At 41.8% G+C, this 18,955-nt stretch overlaps 3 protein-coding genes across 7 annotated transcripts in view; all 3 read right to left on the bottom strand.

Annotated features, from left to right (window-relative positions):
- Nucleotides 1-6,489, bottom strand: part of dnajc5gb (DnaJ (Hsp40) homolog, subfamily C, member 5 gamma b) — a 13,168-nt gene extending 6,679 nt beyond the window's left edge. Inside the window, exons 1-4 of one of the 2 annotated variants that reach the window (XM_023987111.2) lie at nt 6,402-6,489; nt 5,301-5,425; nt 3,497-3,710; nt 3,022-3,175 (exon numbers count right to left, since the gene is read on the bottom strand). In XM_023987111.2, coding sequence (XP_023842879.1) covers nt 3,022-3,175; nt 3,497-3,710; nt 5,301-5,416 — 484 coding nt within the window. In that variant the 5' untranslated portion in view covers nt 5,417-5,425; nt 6,402-6,489. Of the gene's footprint in view, nt 1-3,021; nt 3,176-3,496; nt 3,711-5,300; nt 5,426-6,285 lie in introns of both variants that reach the window. The other variant, XM_023987110.2, reaches the window with a different exon arrangement.
- A 596-nt stretch (nt 6,490-7,085) lies between these two features.
- On the bottom strand, nt 7,086-10,574 carry tp53i3 (tumor protein p53 inducible protein 3). Of its 4 annotated transcripts, none has more exons than XM_023987102.2 (7): nt 10,263-10,574; nt 9,811-9,855; nt 9,151-9,260; nt 8,615-8,882; nt 8,204-8,416; nt 7,787-7,983; nt 7,086-7,483 (listed from the first exon to the last, which is right to left on the bottom strand). In XM_023987102.2, the coding sequence occupies exons 3-7, from the start codon at nt 9,244-9,246 to the stop codon at nt 7,289-7,291; spliced, it is 969 nt and encodes a 322-aa protein (XP_023842870.1). In that variant the 5' UTR covers nt 9,247-9,260; nt 9,811-9,855; nt 10,263-10,574; the 3' UTR covers nt 7,086-7,288. The 4 variants fall into 4 exon arrangements, with proteins under 4 accessions (XP_023842870.1, XP_023842868.1, XP_023842867.1 ...); XM_023987100.2 differs by having other exon boundaries at nt 9,151-9,291; nt 10,263-10,573; XM_023987099.2 differs by lacking the exon at nt 10,263-10,574 and adding an exon at nt 9,944-10,140 and having other exon boundaries at nt 9,151-9,291.
- Nucleotides 10,575-12,339: 1,765 nt separating this feature from the next.
- On the bottom strand, nt 12,340-18,146 carry cenpo (centromere protein O). The gene is made up of 6 exons (XM_023987104.2): nt 17,916-18,146; nt 17,608-17,768; nt 17,184-17,346; nt 16,759-17,030; nt 16,324-16,486; nt 12,340-13,199 (listed from the first exon to the last, which is right to left on the bottom strand). Exons 1-6 carry the CDS (start codon nt 17,932-17,934, stop codon nt 13,090-13,092), a joined length of 888 nt encoding a protein of 295 aa, XP_023842872.1. The 5' UTR covers nt 17,935-18,146; the 3' UTR covers nt 12,340-13,089.
- Between the last annotated feature and the right edge of the window lie 809 nt (nt 18,147-18,955).

Raw genomic sequence — 18,955 nt, 5'->3', positions numbered from 1 at the left:
ACATTTTTCAGACTACTTCTACTTCCTCCTCTCACCATGTTATAGCGCACCGGAAAGCCTCGCAGCATGCTATAGCGCACCGGAAGCCTCGCAGCATGCTATAGCGCACCGGAAGCCTCGCAGCATGCTATAGCGCACCGGAAGCCTCGCGCATGCTATACGCACCGGAAGCCTCGCAGCATGCTATAGCGCACCGGAAGCCTCGCAGCATGCTATAGCGCACCGGAAGCCTCGCAGCATGCTATAGGCGCACCGGAAGCCTCGCAGCATGCTATAGCAGGCACCGAAGCCTCGCAGCAGCTATAGCGCACCGGAAGCCTCGCGCATGCTATAGCGCACCGGAAGCCTCGCAGCATGCTATAGCGCACCCGAAGCCTCGCAGCATGCTATAGCGCACCGGAAGCCTCGCAGCATGCTATAACCGGCAAGCCGGAAGCCTCGCAGCATGCTATAGCGCACCGGAAGCCTCGCAGCATGCTATAGCGCACCGGAAGCCTCGCAGCATGCTATACCGCACCGGAAGCCTCGCAGCATGCTATAGCGCACCGGAAGCCTCGCAGCATGCTATAGCGCACCGGAAGCCTCGCAGCATGCTATAGCGCACCGGAAGCCTCGCAGCATGCTATTACGCGCACCGGAAGCCTCGCAGCATGCTATAGCGCACCGGAAGCCTCGCAGCATGCTATAGCGCACGCGGAAGCCTCGCAGCATGTATAGCGCACGGAAGCCTCGCGCATGTATAGCGCACCGGAAGCCTCAGCTGCATGTATAGCGCACGCGGAAGCCTCGCAGCATGTATAGCGCACGCGAAGCCTCGCAGCATGCTATAGCGCACCGGAAGCCTCGGCAGCATGCTATAAACGGCGCGGATGGTCATAATTAAAAATACATTTGTAGACTGCAAATTGACCACAAGAAGCCCAAACAGATATAATGTTGGACTAAAACATAATCATTTCAAACCTTCCTTAGAATTGTATACCATCACATACAGTGCATTCGGAAAGTATTCAGACCCCTTGACTTTTTCCACATTATAGCCTTATTGTGAATTTGATTAAATTGCTCCCCCCTCCCCCCCCATCAATCTACACACAATAACCCCATAATGACAAAGCAAAAAACAGGTTTAGAAAAGTCTGCCAAATTATTGAAAATAAAAAGCTTAAATATCACATTTACATAAGTATTCAGACCTTCTACTCAGTACTTTGTTGAAGCAATTTTGGCAGCGATTACAGCCTCGAGTCTTCTTGGGTATGACGCTACAAGCTTGACACCTGTATTTGGGGAGTTTCTCACATTCTTCTCAAGCTCTGTAATGTTGGATGGGGAGCGTCGCTGCACAGCTATTTTCAGCAGGTTTTCATCAAGGATCTCTCTGTACTTTGCGCCGTTCATCTTTCCCTCTATCCTGACTAGCCTCCCAGTCCCAGCCTCTGAAAAACAACTAGACAGCATGATGCTGCCACCACGTTTCACCGTAGGGATGGTGCCAGGTTTCCTCCAGACATGACGCTTGGCATTCAGGCCAAAGAGTTCAATKTTGGTCCWTTAGATYCCTTTTGGAAAACTCCAAGCGGGCTGTCATGTGCTTTTTACTGAGGATTYGCTTCCATCTGGCCAATCTACAATAAAAAGGCCTGATTGGTGGAGAGCTGGTTGTCCTTCTGGAAGGGTCTCCCATCTCCACAGAGGAACTCTGAAGCTCTGTCAGAGTGACCATTGGGTTCTCAGTCACCTCCCAAACTTCTTCCATTTAAGAATGATGGAGGCCACTGTGTTCTTGGTGACCTTCAATGCTGCAGACATTTTTTGGTAACCTTACCCCAGATCTGTGATTCAACACAATCCTGTCTCGGAGCTCTACGGACAATTCCTTTGACCCTGTGGCTTGGTTTTGCTCTGACATGCACGGTCAACAGTGGGACTTTATTTAGACAGGTGTGTGCCTTTCCAAATCATGTCCAATCAATTGAACTTACCACAGGTGGACTCTAATCAAGTTGTAGAAACATCTCAAGGATGGCAAAGGCTCTGAATACTTGTGTAAATAAGGTATTGCTGTTTTTATTTTATATAAATTGGCAAAAATGTCTAAAACCCTGTTTTCGCTTTGCCATTGTGTGTAGATAGATTTTTTATAGTGAAAAGTGAAACAAAATTTGGAATGCACTGTAAGTACATAACAATGTTTAAACCACATCAGGAGACAATTTGAGGTCTAGTGCAGTTACCCTGCGTGCAGACACCTAGTACGGTTGTTRGGTTAGCAGTGTTCCTGTAGCACAAGTTGGAGTTTGCAAAAGAAAAGGCTACTGGATTGATGTGAAAAATCATGATATCATTCTGACAGGTAGGCTACTTTGTAGCTACTGTACTTAACATTTAATAGAGAAGATTTTTTTTAAAGAAAGCCTTTCCATCTATCAGAAGACGGTTAGGCCTATCATTAGCGTCGCCACATTTTTTGTATTTGTTAATTGTTTTAAACTTGGACGTTTTACTTCATGGAGGCACATCGTACCTTACTTGAAAGTAGCCTATAGCCAAAATACCACCATAGAAACATGAAGACAATCATTTTTATAAAGACATACATGTGTTCTCGTGTTCTACTTTCATTGTCTAGCAGCCAAAGGCATTATCCTAGTCATATTAGCAGCCCATGATAGTTTTGGCATATTTAAAAATCACCCCTTCTTTCTAAATTTCTAACAGATATTTTTTATCTCTGTCCATGAAACCGCTTGCATGTGCGGTGCACATTTTAGAACTGCGTTTTTTCCGCAAATTGGATTTAGGAACATTCACGCGAAGGCCTACCGCCGTCAGCACATTGCTGCGCCTAAAATGTGAAGAAATAGTAGTTGATCAACATTTTAAGCTAAACATTCTGATCTGTTCCATCAGCCTCATTCATTGAAACGGCGTATACCTCCACTACACTACTTTGATACGCATCAATGGGGATTAAGAAGTATACACAATACCTATACCACTGCCCCTTCCCCCACTCACCCCTGTCCTGCTCGGCTCTGATCTGGGCCTCAAGGTCCTCTGGGTCTACGTATACGTGCTCCTCGTCCCCCGGTGGCTTGCACTTCCCACAGCAGAAGCAGCAGAAACAGCAGCAGCAGCAGCAGGTGAAGATCCCACAGAACACCATCAGGGTCTGGGAAATACACCGGGGATTTTTGTCACATGCGTGAATACTTATGCCCTATAAGTATTCACGCATACACTTCTAAGTGTTAAAAAACTATAATACAGAGTTTTGTTTTCTTMCAACACTAATGAATGAGTAATGATTAACATACAGTACAATTTAGCAACGCCAAGGTCGTGAGTTCATTTCCAACAGGAATAAAATGCTTACAACAAAAAATGTACAGTTTTGCGCTCATTAAGTGGGTACAATAAGTCTCTTTTGGGTATAGGTGTCTGCAAAGTGTATATGTATGAAAATGTGTATAGGATCTTAAAGACTTCTTGCCTTGAACCAGCACTTGTGCATGAGGAAGTAATATTTAACACTCTCCTCTCCAAACTGCTCTGCGACATAGAGGCCCATGGAGCCGTACTCGTCATAGACCTTCCGCTTGGTTTCGTCGTTGAGGATGGAGTTMGCATTGTTGATCTCCTTAAACTTCTCAGCTGCCTCGGGGTTGTCTGGGTTCTTGTCAGGGTGATGCCTCAGTGCTAGTTTCCTGGGAGAAGAAGGCAAATATGTAGYTTTTTACTAGAAATCTTCCAAAAAGAGGAAAGAAAAGCAGCGTCAGGACAGCCTATACTACAGTTTTAGTTCATGGTGCTTTTATTAACTTCACTAGGGTAGGGGGCAGCATTGGGAATTTTGGATGAAAAGCGTGCCCAAATTAAACTGCCTGCTACTCAGCCATAAAAGCTAGAATATGCATAMAATTAGTAGATTTGCAMAGAAAACACTCTGAAGTTTCTAAAACTGTTTGAATGATGTCTGTGAGTATAACAMAARTCATATGGCAGGCAAAAACCTYAGAYAAAAATCCAACCAGGAAGTGGGAAATCTGAGGTTTGTAGTTTAACTCTTGGCCTATCGAATACACAGTGTCTATGGGGTCAAATTGCACTTCCTAAGGCTTCCACTAGATGTCAACCGTCTTTAGAACCCCTTGTTTATGCTTCTACTGTGAAGTGGGGGCGAATGAGAGGGGAATGAGTCAGAGGTCTGCCAGGAGCCACGAGCTCAGTCTCGCGCGTTCACGTGAGAGCGAGCTCTGTTCCATTGCAATTCTACAGACAAAGGAATTCTCCGGTTGGAACATTATTGAAGATTTATGTTAAAACATCCTAAAGATTGATTCTATACTTCGTTTGACATGTTTCTACGGACTGTAATATAACTTTTTGGACTTTGTCTCCGTACTTTCGCGCTGTACTTGCACACGCGTCGTGAGTTTGGATTGTGTACTGAACAAGGAGTTATTTGGACATAAATGTGGACATTATCGAACAAAACAAACATTTATTGTGGAACTGGGATTCCTGGGAGTGCATTCTGTGAAGATCATCAAAGGTAAGTGAATATTTTATAACTTCTGTTGACTCCAACATGGCGGATCTGTTTGGCTTGATTTGTCGTCTGGGCCGTACTCAGATTATTGCATGGTTTGCTCTTTCCGTAAAGTTTTTTTGAATCTGACACAGCGGTTGCATAAGGAGAAGTGGAGCTAAATTCCATGCATAACAGTTGTATCTTTTATCAATGTTATGAGTATTTCTGTAAATTGATGTGGCTCTCTGCAAAATCACCGGATGTTTTGGAACTACTGAACATAACCCGCCAATGTAAACTCAGATTTTTGGATATAAATATGAACTAAAACAAACATACATGTATTGTGTAACATGAAGTCCTATGAGTGTATCTGATGAAGATCAAAGGTTAGTGATTAATTTTATCTATATTTCAGCTTTTTGTGACTCCTCTCTTGGCTGGAAAATGGCTGTTTTTCTGTGACTTGGCTCTGACCTAACATAACGTTTGGTTTGCTTTCGTCGTAAAGCCTTTTTGAAATCGGACACTGTGGCTGGTTTACACACAATGTATCTTTAAAATGGTGTAAAATACATGTATGTTTGAGGATTTTTATTATGGGATTTCTGTTGTTTTGAATTTGGCGCCCTGCAGTTTCACTGGCTGTTGAGAGGTGGGACGCTACCGTCCCACATACCCTGTGAGGTTAAGAAAGCCAACACCTTTTGAACTGTTCTCTAGTCGTTCACTAAGCTTCTGTCTGTGGTTGAGAGCTTTATACCTGTATGCCTTCTTTATCTCTTCTTGCGATGCCCCCTTCTCCAGTCCGAGTACCTTGTAMAGACCGTCTCCTGCGGTGGACATCTTACGTTGAGGCCTTTGGTTTGGTTCCGCCATGTTTTAGATCTGCAACAGTGATAAATACGACAGGCATGCTATTAGGACATTGAGAAAGATTTTGCTTGRATTTTGAGTTTTAGCATATGAGACAAGGATGCAAAAAATGTGCTACATTATGTTACTGTATGTATTKATCTTCCACTAATGAGTCATACCCCCATCCACTAACCTATCCCCAGTGGTGTAAAGTACTTAAGTACTTTCAAGTATTTTTACTTAAGTCATTTTTGGGGGGTATCTATACTATTCATATTTTTTACTCCATATAATTTTCCCTGACACCCAAAGTACATTTTCTATGCTTAGCAGGGCAGGAAAATGGTCCAATGTCCACACTTATCAAGAGAACATCCTTGGTCCTTCCTACAGCCTCTGATCTAGCAGACTCACTAAACACATCTGTTTCGTTTGTAAATGAWGTCTGTGTTGGAGTGTGCCACTGGACTATTCGTAAATAAAAATAAGGAATGTGAAATGATCTACAATTTAACTTTTTATACTTATCAAATMACATTAACTTTTGATACATACGTATATTTTYAACCAAATGCTTTTAGACTTTTACTTGAGAAATGCTCTGTTAAGGTATCTTTACTTCTACTGGGTATTTTTTCAACCACTGCCTACACCACAAAACCATTCACATTCAKTCAAACATGCTCCGGACGTTGAATGAACATCTGTAGCTTATTCATTTGAGGCAATACAAACATTGTTGAGAAAAAAGTAAAGAAATAATTCGCCTTTAAAGACTGAGCCTGAWTCAGATTGTAGGAAAGGTACCTTCAAACTTAGATAAACTAAGCATGAGAAGAAGGTACAAGAAGTGCATAAGGCGAAAAATCACACCACTACATTCTACCCACTTTCTTTCGACGGGTGTCGATGTTGTCTTTTTTAGTGTCCCTAGAATCTTTGTCCACGACGGCACACTTAATTTTACGCATTTGCTAGTTTAAAAACAAACAAAGTGTAGACTCACATTAAATGAACTCCCTCCCAAAACAAAACTTGACGGTGACCTCAGGAAGTCGAACATTTAATTTCAGCCTGCCAATTCCGGTTTCTCGTCACGGGTCAGCTTGTGGCGTGGTGCGCATAAACCCACCCAGGCGCTCTAGGGGTACTGTGGCCATGTGCATAGCATATTTGCAATATGTTTCTTTCAGACATTCTTTGTGGGCCGACTGAACATGGAAATTCAACACATAGGCTATAGAACATGTCTAATATAACGATTTAATGTGTGGTAATGATTAGTTATGAACAGAAAATAAATTATTACAAACAATATTTTTTGTTCTTGTTGAGAAAAAAAAAGTTTATTCTTGTTTATAATGAAATCACAGATGGGCCAAACAAATTGTACTATTACCAGTAACACAGTTTTTGTTTTAGACTAAGTAAAAAATAATATGCATAATTTGATTGAACAATAAACAGAAGGTGATACAAATACTGTTAWGGTGAGGAGACACTGTCACCATAGTTACTGTAGTAGGAAACAGGAAAGCTTTATATCTAGCTTTCAACACAGTATTTATCAACTCGGTCACCTTATAACATTCAGGACATATGCATTCAACTACCTCGTACCTCTGCACATTGACTCAGTACAGGTACTCTTTGTATATAGCCTCATTATTTTATTGTGTTACTATTTCCCTTTTTCTAGCTCTGCATTGTTGGTTAAAGGCTTGTAAGTAAGCATTTCATTTTAAAGTCTACACCTGTTATATATGGCACATGTGACAAATAACATTTAATTTTGATATATGTTATAGAAGTGAATGGTCATAAACCAAGTTGCTCAACCAAATGTTGAGTTTGGAACTAGATGGAAAGATGACACCGTCACTAGAGGTCCCATCATTGTGGGTTCATGACATTGATTACAATCTTTCCCGTGTTTCTATTGGCTTCCATGTGTCTGTGAGCATCAGCTACCTGGTCCAGACTGAACATGCTGTCGATTACAGGCCTCAGGTGGCAGGGGGAGCTAGTCGGGTCTGAGAAGTGAGGTAGGGCCCTTTCTGAGAAGGCTCTCACCAGATCTGCTTTATACTGACAGGAGAAAACACAGGACCACACACTTCACATTTAGAAAGTAGTAACAAAGACAGGGTTCTAGGCTGGGGTAAGGGGTAATTGAATGGCATTTGAGTAATAGGTTCATATCCAACACATATTGAAAGTTTTACTTTGGGCATTATTGCACACAGAACATTTGTGTTATCGGTGCTGCCTTTCACTGACATATTTTTTACTTTTTAATTTACATTATAATATTAGTTTCTACTGTGTAAATAATTTCCTCTCGTAGGACAAGCAACTGATCAATCAATCAATCAATCATCCATACATCACCTGTAGACTGCGTGACCTGAGGAGYCTACAGAGGAGCTGTCCTCGTTTGGACAGCAGCTTGCCCAGTATGTCTCCTGTCACGGTCTTTCCTCCCATGAGGCCATARAGCACCCATCGTCCATCTGTGGCCAGACAGGCCACGTTCCTCTCCCAGTTGGACCCACCAATGCAGTCCAAGATGACGTTTGCTCCTCTGCCTGCARAAAGCTTGCCTGTTTAGTCTAGTTTGATCCAATGGTTTCTCTGGATACATCTCTCGCTGTATGGCTAAGATTTGTATCCACACACAATGATTTGTATGCATATGATACAATTATCAAATMAACTCACTCAATGTTGTAAGCAGTTCACGACACCCTAGATTCATTATTATGTGAAATGGCATTTATGTTCTCATTGATCTGATTATTAACTCACCTGCTGTAAAATCACTAACTTTCTCTGCAAAGTCCTCATGTTTGTAGTTGAAACCAGCAGCGGCTCCCAGTGTCTCTGCCATCTGTAGTTTCTCAGAGCTTCCTGCAGTAACTATGGGAATAGCCCCAGCCAATCGGACCAGCTGGACAGCGGCAGTCCCCACCCCACTGGCCCCAGCATGCACCAACACTATCTCTCCTTCCTTCACCTGAGCTACAAAAGAAGAGATTGAACATACATCTACAAGTCTGGGTTTCCTGATCGGTGCTTTGATTAAATGCCTGAATGCAAATATGAAATAGCCTTTCTTGGCTKTGCAGGTCTCTTTTGGAAAAGAGGTCTTCTGACCTCAATAGGACTTCCTGGTTAAATAAAGGTTAAAGTAAAATAAAACATGCTATAGAGGCCTACCTACAAAGTGCAGGAGCTGAAATGCAGTGAGCCAGGCCTCAGGTATGGCAGCAGCCTGGTAGACAGTGAGATGAGTGGGGATAGACATGAGAAGCTCRTCTGGAACAGCCACATACTCGGCATACCCTCCTCCAGAGAGTAGGGTCATGACCCGGTCCCCTAGCCTCCAGCACTGCCTAACCCCTGGGCCAACGCTGGCCACCGTACCAGCCGCCTCCAAACCCAGGACCTCACTCTCACCAGGTGGAGCGGGGTACAGTCCTTTCCTCTGTCAAAAATAGAAACAACAACTTTAGTATCTTAGCATAACAATAGTTAACATAATATTTGCAATCCACTTCAGTGTTCAGTTAACAATCGAGCCTTCTGAAAATTAACCTCTGTGACTGTCCAATAGCTTGCTATAGGTGACGCTATATAGCCATAGGCTTAGAGTGATCCTGTGACTGTCCAATAGGAGGTGAAAGAAGTGACAAAGACTTTGTTGTTGATCGTAGAGCCATAGATTAATATTCATATGGTCTATAGGGGTATACCTGCAATGTGTCAGCCCTGTTCAGAGCGGTTGCATGGACTCTGATGAGGACTTTTCCATGTTCAGGTTGAGGTCTGGGGACATTCCMCAACAGCATACTCTCTGGTCCCCCTGGTGTGTCAATACACACTGCCGTCATCATCTGATAACCATTCATAAATAATTCATAAATAATTGTATTTGGCAGACGCCTTCAGGACACTCAAAGCCACATTACATTGAGAGTACATAAAATCATGTTCAGGTTCAAATGAATTTTATTCCACAGAGGAATAGAGAATAAAATCAATAATTCAATAGCGATCCAATTATGGGGCGGCAAGTAGCCTAGTGGTTAGAGCGTTGGACTAGTAACCAAAATGTCGAAAGATTGAATCCCCGAGCTGACAAGGTAAAAATCTGTCGTTCTGCCCCTGAACAAGGCAGMTAACCCACTGTTCCTAGGCCGTCATTGAAAATAAGAATTTGTACTTTTAACTGACTTGCCTAGTTAAATAAAGGTWAAATAAATAAATAAAAATACATAAKGACAAAGCTTTGCTCTACGTGTGTTGTATGACAAGCCAATTTCAGCGTACTTCTGCATCTGACTACATCTGTTCCTTTGGGGAAATATTGCATAATAAAAGCGTATTAAATACTTTATTAATAAGGTACTTGCATTGTTTTCTGATGGTCTCTGATGTTGTGACATGTCTTCAAGAACCTTGAATGAAAAAACAAGTTCGTAACTGACTTACAAACAAAACATCTGTAGCCCATTGATACAATAAATGCGTTGAAGATAGGCCTACTTGAGCAAAGTTTACGCATTGTTGATTGAGGTAGCGCAACAATGTAGCCATTGACAASGTAGTAAAATCGCCAGATATTTTGTTGCGAGTATTGGCTACATTGTTTACACTTCCTATCAACTCGCCAATGTGGGCAGAAATTTGTCCGAACTATCGAACATCTCTCGAGCTCATTCTYCCACACAACAGAAGAGGGCAATGAACTTAATGAATTACAGAAATATGTTATGTAAGCTAAGAAAAAAGAACATTGCACAACAAGAGGTGCTGCAAATAAAGCATTATAATAATCTTGAAAGCTTGTTTTTAGGCTACTTACCAAAAGAGCTCAACAATTCCCAGAGAATGTGCTTGTAGTGGGTTTATGAGTTGCCTGATTGTAATTCCTCCTACCCGCTGCCCCCCACTTCATAGTTGTAGTGAGGGAACAAGATCAAGCTAAAGAATTACCTTTCAWAACTGTTTGAAATTAAACATGAACCAAAGATTATAGGCTACACTCTGAAATACGCCAATTTWATGAAATTGTGACAGCCAGCAGACTAATAACCATGTAAGGACTGGGTTATTACACAACACTGTGATAATCCTCAACACATAATTAGAGAACAGTAACACACATTCAATTCCCTACCACCCCTGGGAGAAATACAATAACCCTACAACAATGCTTGCTTAGATGTCATAGCAGCCAACACTCCCCCGTGTAGCCTATCCAGAGTAGCCTACTGATCTGCTCGCATCCACACCTCAAAAAGGTAACAGAGCAACATCGTGGGAAACTGTAGACACATGCTTGTGATACAGGTCGTCGTTCATTGACCAGGTAAGACAATTTGATGAAACCTTGACTTGCAAGTGAAACTTCATGGATATATTGAATAAGAATATATTTAGTTATGGTAATGTCTGGGTGAGTATTGTTAATGTGATGAAAACAGGAACAAATAGAGAAYTCAAAAACGAATATTCCTTTTTATTCCCAAGCACCATGATAAGGCATGATCTGGATATGACCGAGGTGGTCAACCGCAAGAGACCAAAGTCTGTTCTGGATGTGAGGTTTCTGAATCACCAGGAGGACATTATTCTTCAACACAAYCTGACCCTGTTAGACATGAGGCACAGGTACACCCTCAGAGTTCTGTGTCAGGATAGAAACTCACTGATGATGGAACACAGGAAACTACTACTTCTCAAAGTCTGTGAACCTTGTGCCACTATCAACAAAACCATGAAAGAGATATCCAAAACTAAAAAGGCAAGGATGGATCGTGCCGTCTCTGCCTCTGACAACAGACGGTTGTACTCCAGTAAATCCCTTTCCATCGACAGAGGAAAACTAGTCTCATGTTGGCAGACATCAAACAGTAATGTCATTGTAGAGAAACCTAGAATGGTTGGGGTTGAGGCTAGAGGAAAATCAATGCTGAGCTTGAGGAGATCTCAGTCAGCACAGCCCAAAACCGTACACTCTGCCAATCACAGAGAGACAGAGACAGGACACTCTGTCAATCACAGAGAGACACAAGCAAGGGAAGGACACTCTGCTAATCACAGAGAGACAAAAGCAAGGGCAGGGCACTCTGCCAAACACAGAGAGACACAAGCAAGGGAAGGACACTCTGCCAATCACAGAGAGACAGAGACAGGACACTCTGCCAAGCACAGAGAGACACAAGCAAGGGAAGGACACTCTGCCAATCACAGAGAGACACAAGCAAGGGAAGGACACTCTGCTAATCACAGAGAGACACAAGCAAGGGCAGGGCACTCTGCCAAGCACAGAGAGACAGAGGCAGGACACTCTGCCAAGCACAGAGAGACACAAGCAAGGGAAGGACACTCTGCCAAACACAGAGAGACAGAGGCAGGACACTTTGCCAAACACAGAGAGACAGAGGCAGGACACTCTGCCAAACACAGAGAAACAGAGGCAGGGGCAGGGGTGTTTTCTATCATGCAGCTGAGGCAAATATCCACTATCGACTCTATCTCAGAAAAGGAGCTGGCCAGCCAACAGCAACATGCTAGAGGAGAGAAGGAGAGACTCAAACAATGTCAGCAGGATATGCTAAGCCAGAAAATAAAAAACTTTCTGAAAAAACTTGACAACACTTGTAATGAGCAGATAGAAACATGACAAGAGGTATTTCTTTCACCGGTCAGATGAAAACACGTTATACCACTTTTTTTGAGAAACCTGATCTTCGTATCGTGTTTCGTGTAGACTATTTTGTTTCCTAGTAACCTTTGTGAAGTAATTATCCACTTTTGAAAGACTGTAAATGCAGACCATCAGGTTTCCTCTGTGAGGTAAATCTCGGGTAGCTTAGGGGAATAGTGCCACTGCTTTTAGTTAACTGATGCAGTCAAATAAATCAAGACAACACCAATTTAGCTTAGCGAAACATACTGTATTGTTGTCATTATATTGCAAACACGGTTGTCAAACTTGAGAAAAATGGGTACTTTACTTTTTTATTAACAAAAATATATACATGTGCAAACAATGTTGAATAAGCGAAAGGGAATAGCAAGTACATTAACTTTTACATTAACTCAAAAAGATATACACTGAGTGGACAAAACATTAAGAACACCTGCTCTTTCCATGACATAGACTGACCAGGTGAATCCAGGTGAAAGCTATGATCCCTTATTGATGTCACTTGTTAAACCCACTTCAATCAGTGTAGATGAAGGGGAGGACACAGGTTAAAGAAGGATGTTTAAGCCTTGAGACATGGATTGTGTATGTGTGCCATTCAGAGGTTGAATGTACAAGACAAAAGATTTAAGTGTCTTTGAACGGGGTATGGTAGTAGGTGCCAGGCGCACCAGTCTACCACCCAAAGTAGATCCAGCCAAATTGACACAACTGTGAAAAGCACTGGAGTCAATATGGGCCAGCATCCCCGTGGAACGCTTTCGACTCCATGCCCCAACAAATTGAGGCTGTTCTGAGGGCAAAAGGTGGTGTGCAAATCAATATTACTTCCTAATGRTTGGTAAACTCATAACAGACAACTACTAGATAGTGACTGCCAATGAAATGAGTATAAAAAGACATGTTAAATAAATGAAATACATTGACATAAACAACTGTTCAGTCTTGAGCGTATTTACAGCATACTGTGATCAGACTAAGCGATACTGCCAGTCTTCTTCATGGTCACCAAGGCTGTGTGTAATGGAGACTCCAGGAGTAGGGCTTGGTTCTTCTTCCATTGTGGAGAACTCGCCAGCGCAGTGTCTATACACACACACACATTAAGGATAAAAACTGACTTGTGCATGGATACAAATAACATCCTCAATCAACACACACACACACACACACACACACACACACACACACACACACACACACGTTCAAAAGTTTGGGGTCACTTAGAAATGTCCTGGTTTTTGAAAGAAAAGTTTTAAAAATTGTCCATTAAAATAACACCAAATTGATCAGAAATACAGTGTACACATTGTAAATGTTGTAAATGTCTATTGTAGCTGGAAACTGCTGATTTTTAATGGAATATCTACATAGGCGTACAGAGGCCCATTATCAGCAACCATCACTCCTGTGTTCCAATGCCACGTTGTGTGAGCTAATCCAAGTTTAGCATTTTAAAAGGCTAATTGATCATTAAAAAAACCCTTTTGCAATTATGTTAGCACAGCTGAAAACTGTTTTCTGATTAAAGAAGCAATAAAACTGGCCTTCTTTAAACTAGTTGAGTATCTGGCGCATCAGCATTTGTGGTTCGATTACAGGCTCAAAATGGCAGAAACAAAGCACTTTCTTCAGAAACTCTCAGACTATTCTTGTTCTAAGAAATTAAGCTATTCCATGCGGAGAAATTGCAAAGAAACTGAAGATCTCGTACAACGCTGTGTAATACTCCCTTCACAGAACAGCGCAAACTGGCCTAACCAGAATAGAAAAGAGTGGGAGGCCCCGTGTCACAACTGAGAAAGGACAAGTACAGTGTCTAGTTTGAGAAAACGACGCCTCACAAGTCCTCAACTGGCAACTTCATTAAATAGTACCTGCAAAACATCAGTCTCAAGTCAACAGTGAATGCTGGCCTTCTAGGCAGACTTCCTCTGTCCAGTGTCTGTGTTATTTTGCCCATCTTAATCTTTAATTTTTATTGGCCAGTCTGAGATATGGCTTTTTCTTTGCAACTATGCCTAGAAGCCAGCATCCCAGAGTCCCTCTTTACTGTTGACATTGAGACTGGTGTTTTGCAGGATATATTAATGAAGCTGCCAGTTGAGGACTTGTGAGGCGTCTGTTCTCTGTTTATTACAACACCCACACACACAACACAACACACACACACACACACACACACACACACACACACACACACACACACACACACACACACACACACACACACACACACACGCACACACACACACACACACACACACACACACACACACACACACACACCCACACACACCTTGCTTTTTCCACATTTTGGTGTTACAGCCTGCGTTTAAAATTGATAAATGGAGAATTTTGTTACTAGCCTACACCCCATAATATCAAAAGTGAAATGATGTTTTTCAAAATGTTTACAAATTATTTAAAAATGAAAAAGCTGAAATGTCAATAAGTATTCGACCTCTTTGTTAAGGCAAACTTAAAAAAGTTCAGGGAGAAAAATGTGCTTAAAAAGTCACATAATATGTTGCCTGACTACTAGTCTTATGTACCCCACACATACAAATAATTATAAGTCCCTCAGTCGAGCAGTGAATGTCAAAACATAGAATTAACCACAAAACCAGGAGGTTTTCCAATGCCTCGTCAAAGAAGGGCACTTATTGGTAGATGAGCATGAATTTAATATCCATTTGAGCATGGTGAAGTTTTAATTACACTTTAGATGGTATAAATAAAGAGTATATCAACTCTTAATGATCGGCTATGAAAAAGCCAACTGAACATTTTATTCCTGTATTATTATTTGATGATGCTTGTCACTTATGACATTTTTGAACATCTTGGCCATGTTCTGTTAAGTAATCTCCACCCGGCACAGCCAGAAGAGGACTGGCCACCCCTCATAGCCTGGTTCCTCTCTAGGTTTCTTCCTAGGTTTTGGCCTTTCTAGGGAGTTTTTCCTAGCCACCGTGCTTCTACACCTGCATTGCATGCTGTTTGGGGTTTTAGGCTGGGTTTCTGTACAGCACTTCGAGATATTAGCTGATGTACGAAGGGCTATATAAAATAAACTTGATTTGATTTGATATCAATACACATAGTCACTACAAAGATACAGGCGTCCTTCCTAACTCAGTTGCCGGAGAGGAAGAAAACCGCTCAGGGATTTCACCATGAGGCCAATGGTGACTTTAAAACAGTTAGTTTAATGGCTGTGATAGGAGAAAACTGAGGGTGGATCAACATTGTAGTTACTCCACAATACTAACCTAATTGAAAGAAAGGAAAAGAAGGATCCTGTACAGAATACAAATATTTCAAAACATGCATCCTGTTCGCAACAAGGCACTAAACTAATACTGCAAAAAATTTGGCAAAGCAATGAACCCTTTGTCCTGAATTTAAAGTGTTTTGTTTGGGGCAAATCCAATAGAACACAGAGTATAACTCCATATTTTCAAGCATAGTGGTGGCTGGATCATGTTATGGGTAAGCTTGTAATCGTTAAGGACTGGGGAGTTTTTCAGGATAAAAAATAAACGTAATGGAACTAAGTACAGGCTAAATCTTAGAGGAAAACCTGGTTCAGTCTGCTTTCCACCAGACACTGGGAAATGAATTCACCTTTCAGCAGGCCAATAACAAAACACAAGGCCAAATCGACACGGGAGTTGCTTGTCATGAAGATAGTGAATGTTCCTGAGTGGCCGAGCTACAGTTTTGACTTAAATCTACTTGAAAATATATGGCAAGACCTGAAAAGGTTGTCTAACAATGATCAACAACCAATATGACAGAGTTTGAAGAATAATGGACAACTTTGTCATAATGGGGTATAGTGTGTATATGGGTGAGATTTAAAAAAAACTATTTCATTTTGAATTCAGGCTAGAACAGAACAAAATATAGAATTAGTCAAGGGGTATGAATACTTTCTGAAAACGCTGTATATATATTTTTTACATCCTTTAAAACAGCCATAGATTAGAAAACATAAGCATTGCTCGGTACGCTCAAAGGTTAATATTATCGACACTCCGGTCACTTCAAGGTTAAAGATGCAATATGCAGAAATCGCTCTGCCATTTCCTGGTTGCAAAAATTCTAAATACATATTGCAACTTTAATATTATCATTGCTCCGGTACACTCATTTACACTGAAAGGTTCATATTATGTATTCAGTTGGTGTTTATGAGTTGTACCTTCAGACTCTATGTTGACCCGGGTGGGCAGGCGCTGTGTGTGGTCGGCATACTGCAGTGTACACAGTGTAGTCTCGGCCTTCTCTCCTGGTATAGTGAACATCAGCACCAGTATAGTACAGAGAGCATTACTTTCCGCCACCTGAACAGAGCTATGGATCTCCTGGAAGCAGACAGAGAACAGGGCAGAAGACTGGTCTAGACATTTTYTATATAATAGGAGCCTTCAGAGCAAACATAACGTAGTCATCTGACATACTGTGTACAGCTATCACAACAAAGGTTTCTGGTACTATGTTCTTACACCTCTCTTTACTTTGAGCAGACAATAACGGTGTATTTTTAGATCTGCATAAGATGCATAATATATGAAAATGGATTAATATTCCATTTCAGATATCAATGTGGATGACTGGTACACTAATACGCTGGTACCTTGGTGAGGTGTAGCTGCTGCTTGCGGCCAGCGTAGGCATTGAGATACTGGCTGAGGGTGTCCAGGAAATCCCTGATGTCTGTCTGCATGTTGCCCTGCGTAACAAGCCTCTCCAAGGGGATGAACGGAGGGATGTTATGCCGGCAGATCCTCAGGTTAGACCCCAGATCTATCTCCAGGTTATATGTCTCAAGGTAGACGCCTTCGTATGCAGTGGCCAACGAGACACACACTCCTTTACCTTTACGAGTCTGGAGGACATCATACCCACCTGAGAAAGACAACGAAGGGGAAAGAGGTGTGGATGGATGGTTGGTGATATTGTCTAAAGAGTTTCTATACCACACACAGACACACACACACACACACAGGCACACACAGAGAGACAGAGATCGTTGATCATATTTGGGTTATAAGTACCTACCTATAAGATGGTGAGCATGAAGCAGGTCCTTCAGTTGTGTGTGTCTGGCCATCATCAGCAGAAGTTGTGAGTTATCTGAGCCATCTTCCAGGTCATCAATATCCTCATTCCTCTCATATGGAACACCTGTTCGGTCCAGTAGAGTTCTCATCTCCTGGAGAGACTAGAAAGGAATACATCATGTTGAACTACTGTAAGCTCTGAGCAGCAGCCTACGACCACACATTGACTTCTCAGATTCACCTGCAACCTGTGTTAACTGTTTGATACTATTTAAAACCAAGGTTATGTACATTTGTAAACATTCTATAACAACACCTCCACCTATTAGTAAGCATCCATTTATTCAGATAATAAATTATAGCTACTGCCAGGTAATGCGACATCAGTATAAGTGATCTCAGAAATGATCTAGCCAGTTTACCGTGTTTGCCTTTATTTCAACTTTTAACTGGTCTCTTTTACTGAGGAGTGCCTGTAGGTTTGCACTCAGCTCTTCCTGGCGACCTCTCTGCCGAAGCTCCTGCTGCTGCAATTCCAAGTTGTTCGCCTCCATTTCCAACATGGTCAAGTGCCCCAAAACACCTGGGGATATATAAAAAAAAAATTGGATAATAAATTATAACCAACGAGCATGGTAAATTACACACATGTAAGACCAATCTACTCAAACATGACATTTGTACGAACTCTTCATAATGCAAAAACAGTTATAACGTTATTTGACGTTACCTTTTCTCGCTTCTTCCATTGTGTCCTCCGTGTGAGCTAGCTAGTGTAGTTTTGAAAGTTGTCAGCAAAGATTGAACAATGTTTGATACGCGTAAGTGAATGCCAAAATAAAACTAATGACGCGTGCATGGAGTTATTAAGTAAAGAGATATCTAGTAACTCTTAATAACATATGCACATTAGGTCACTTCAATTTGGCGGCTAGATTTCCAACCCGGAAGAAAATCAAAACAAACTGTCTTCTTTTTTTATTTTTTTCTTCTTTTTTGGCCGGGGTAGGCGGTCATTGTAAATAAGAATTTGTTCTTAACTGACTTGCCTAGTTAAATAAAGGTTACATTTAAAAATAAATAATAATAATAATCGCATCCAACTTTTAAGCCGTACACCGCCACCTACTGTACTGGAGTGTGAGTACAGTCACAGCCTACATACAATACACTAAATTTTCTTCATTAGTCCTGTTCCTATTAAAGAGTGAAATAGAGCCCAAGACACCACTCCCCCCCCCCCACCCATTACATCACCCAAACCTCAACCCTGACCAGCCTCTCTAACCCGTTCACACAATCTGCATCTCAGGCACTGCATCTCAATGCTAGAGGCATCATTACAGACCCTGGTTCAATTCCAGGCTGTATCACAAATGGCTGTGATTGGGAGTCCCATAGGGTGGCACACAATTGGCCCAGTGTCGTCCAGTTTAGGTTTTGACCCGGGTAGGCAATGACATTTTTCCCGGAGAAGGTGGACTCTTGCCTTTTGACAGATCCATTTGTGGTTTCAGGCTGGGTGAGAAAGGAGTTGGGTGCAGTTGYATCAGTGAAGGTAACCTGTAACGTTAGTGGACTTGTGATATCTTTTTGTGTTTCTTCTGATCAGAGGGAGCAGGCACTCAGTGAGTCAGAGTCTCTACCAGACAAAGTCATGTTAGGATATAGCAGTTATCCTTTAGAGCCTTTTGTGCTGAATCCACTGCTCTGTTTCAGGTGCAACATTTATGGTCATGTCATAGCAGTGTGTAGGAAGGAGATTCCAAG

Source organism: Salvelinus sp. IW2-2015, linkage group LG4q.2 (genome assembly GCF_002910315.2).
Source record: "Salvelinus sp. IW2-2015 linkage group LG4q.2, ASM291031v2, whole genome shotgun sequence".
NCBI lineage: Eukaryota > Metazoa > Chordata > Actinopteri > Salmoniformes > Salmonidae > Salvelinus > Salvelinus sp. IW2-2015.
The sequence above is the reverse complement of the archived record's forward strand: the minus strand, read 5'-3'. Positions and strand labels throughout refer to the sequence as shown.

Bases quoted from the DNA above. Each gene is read 5' to 3' on its own strand.
- cenpo (XM_023987104.2), bottom strand. The intron at 17,031-17,183 runs GTAGGTACTTAT...TGTCTTTCTCAG, and splicing joins TCATGCTCACCATCTTATAG to GTGGGTATGATGTCCTCCAG. The intron at 13,200-16,323 runs GTACAACTCATA...GTGTGTGTATAG, and splicing joins GGTCAACATAGAGTCTGAAG to ACACTGCGCTGGCGAGTTCT.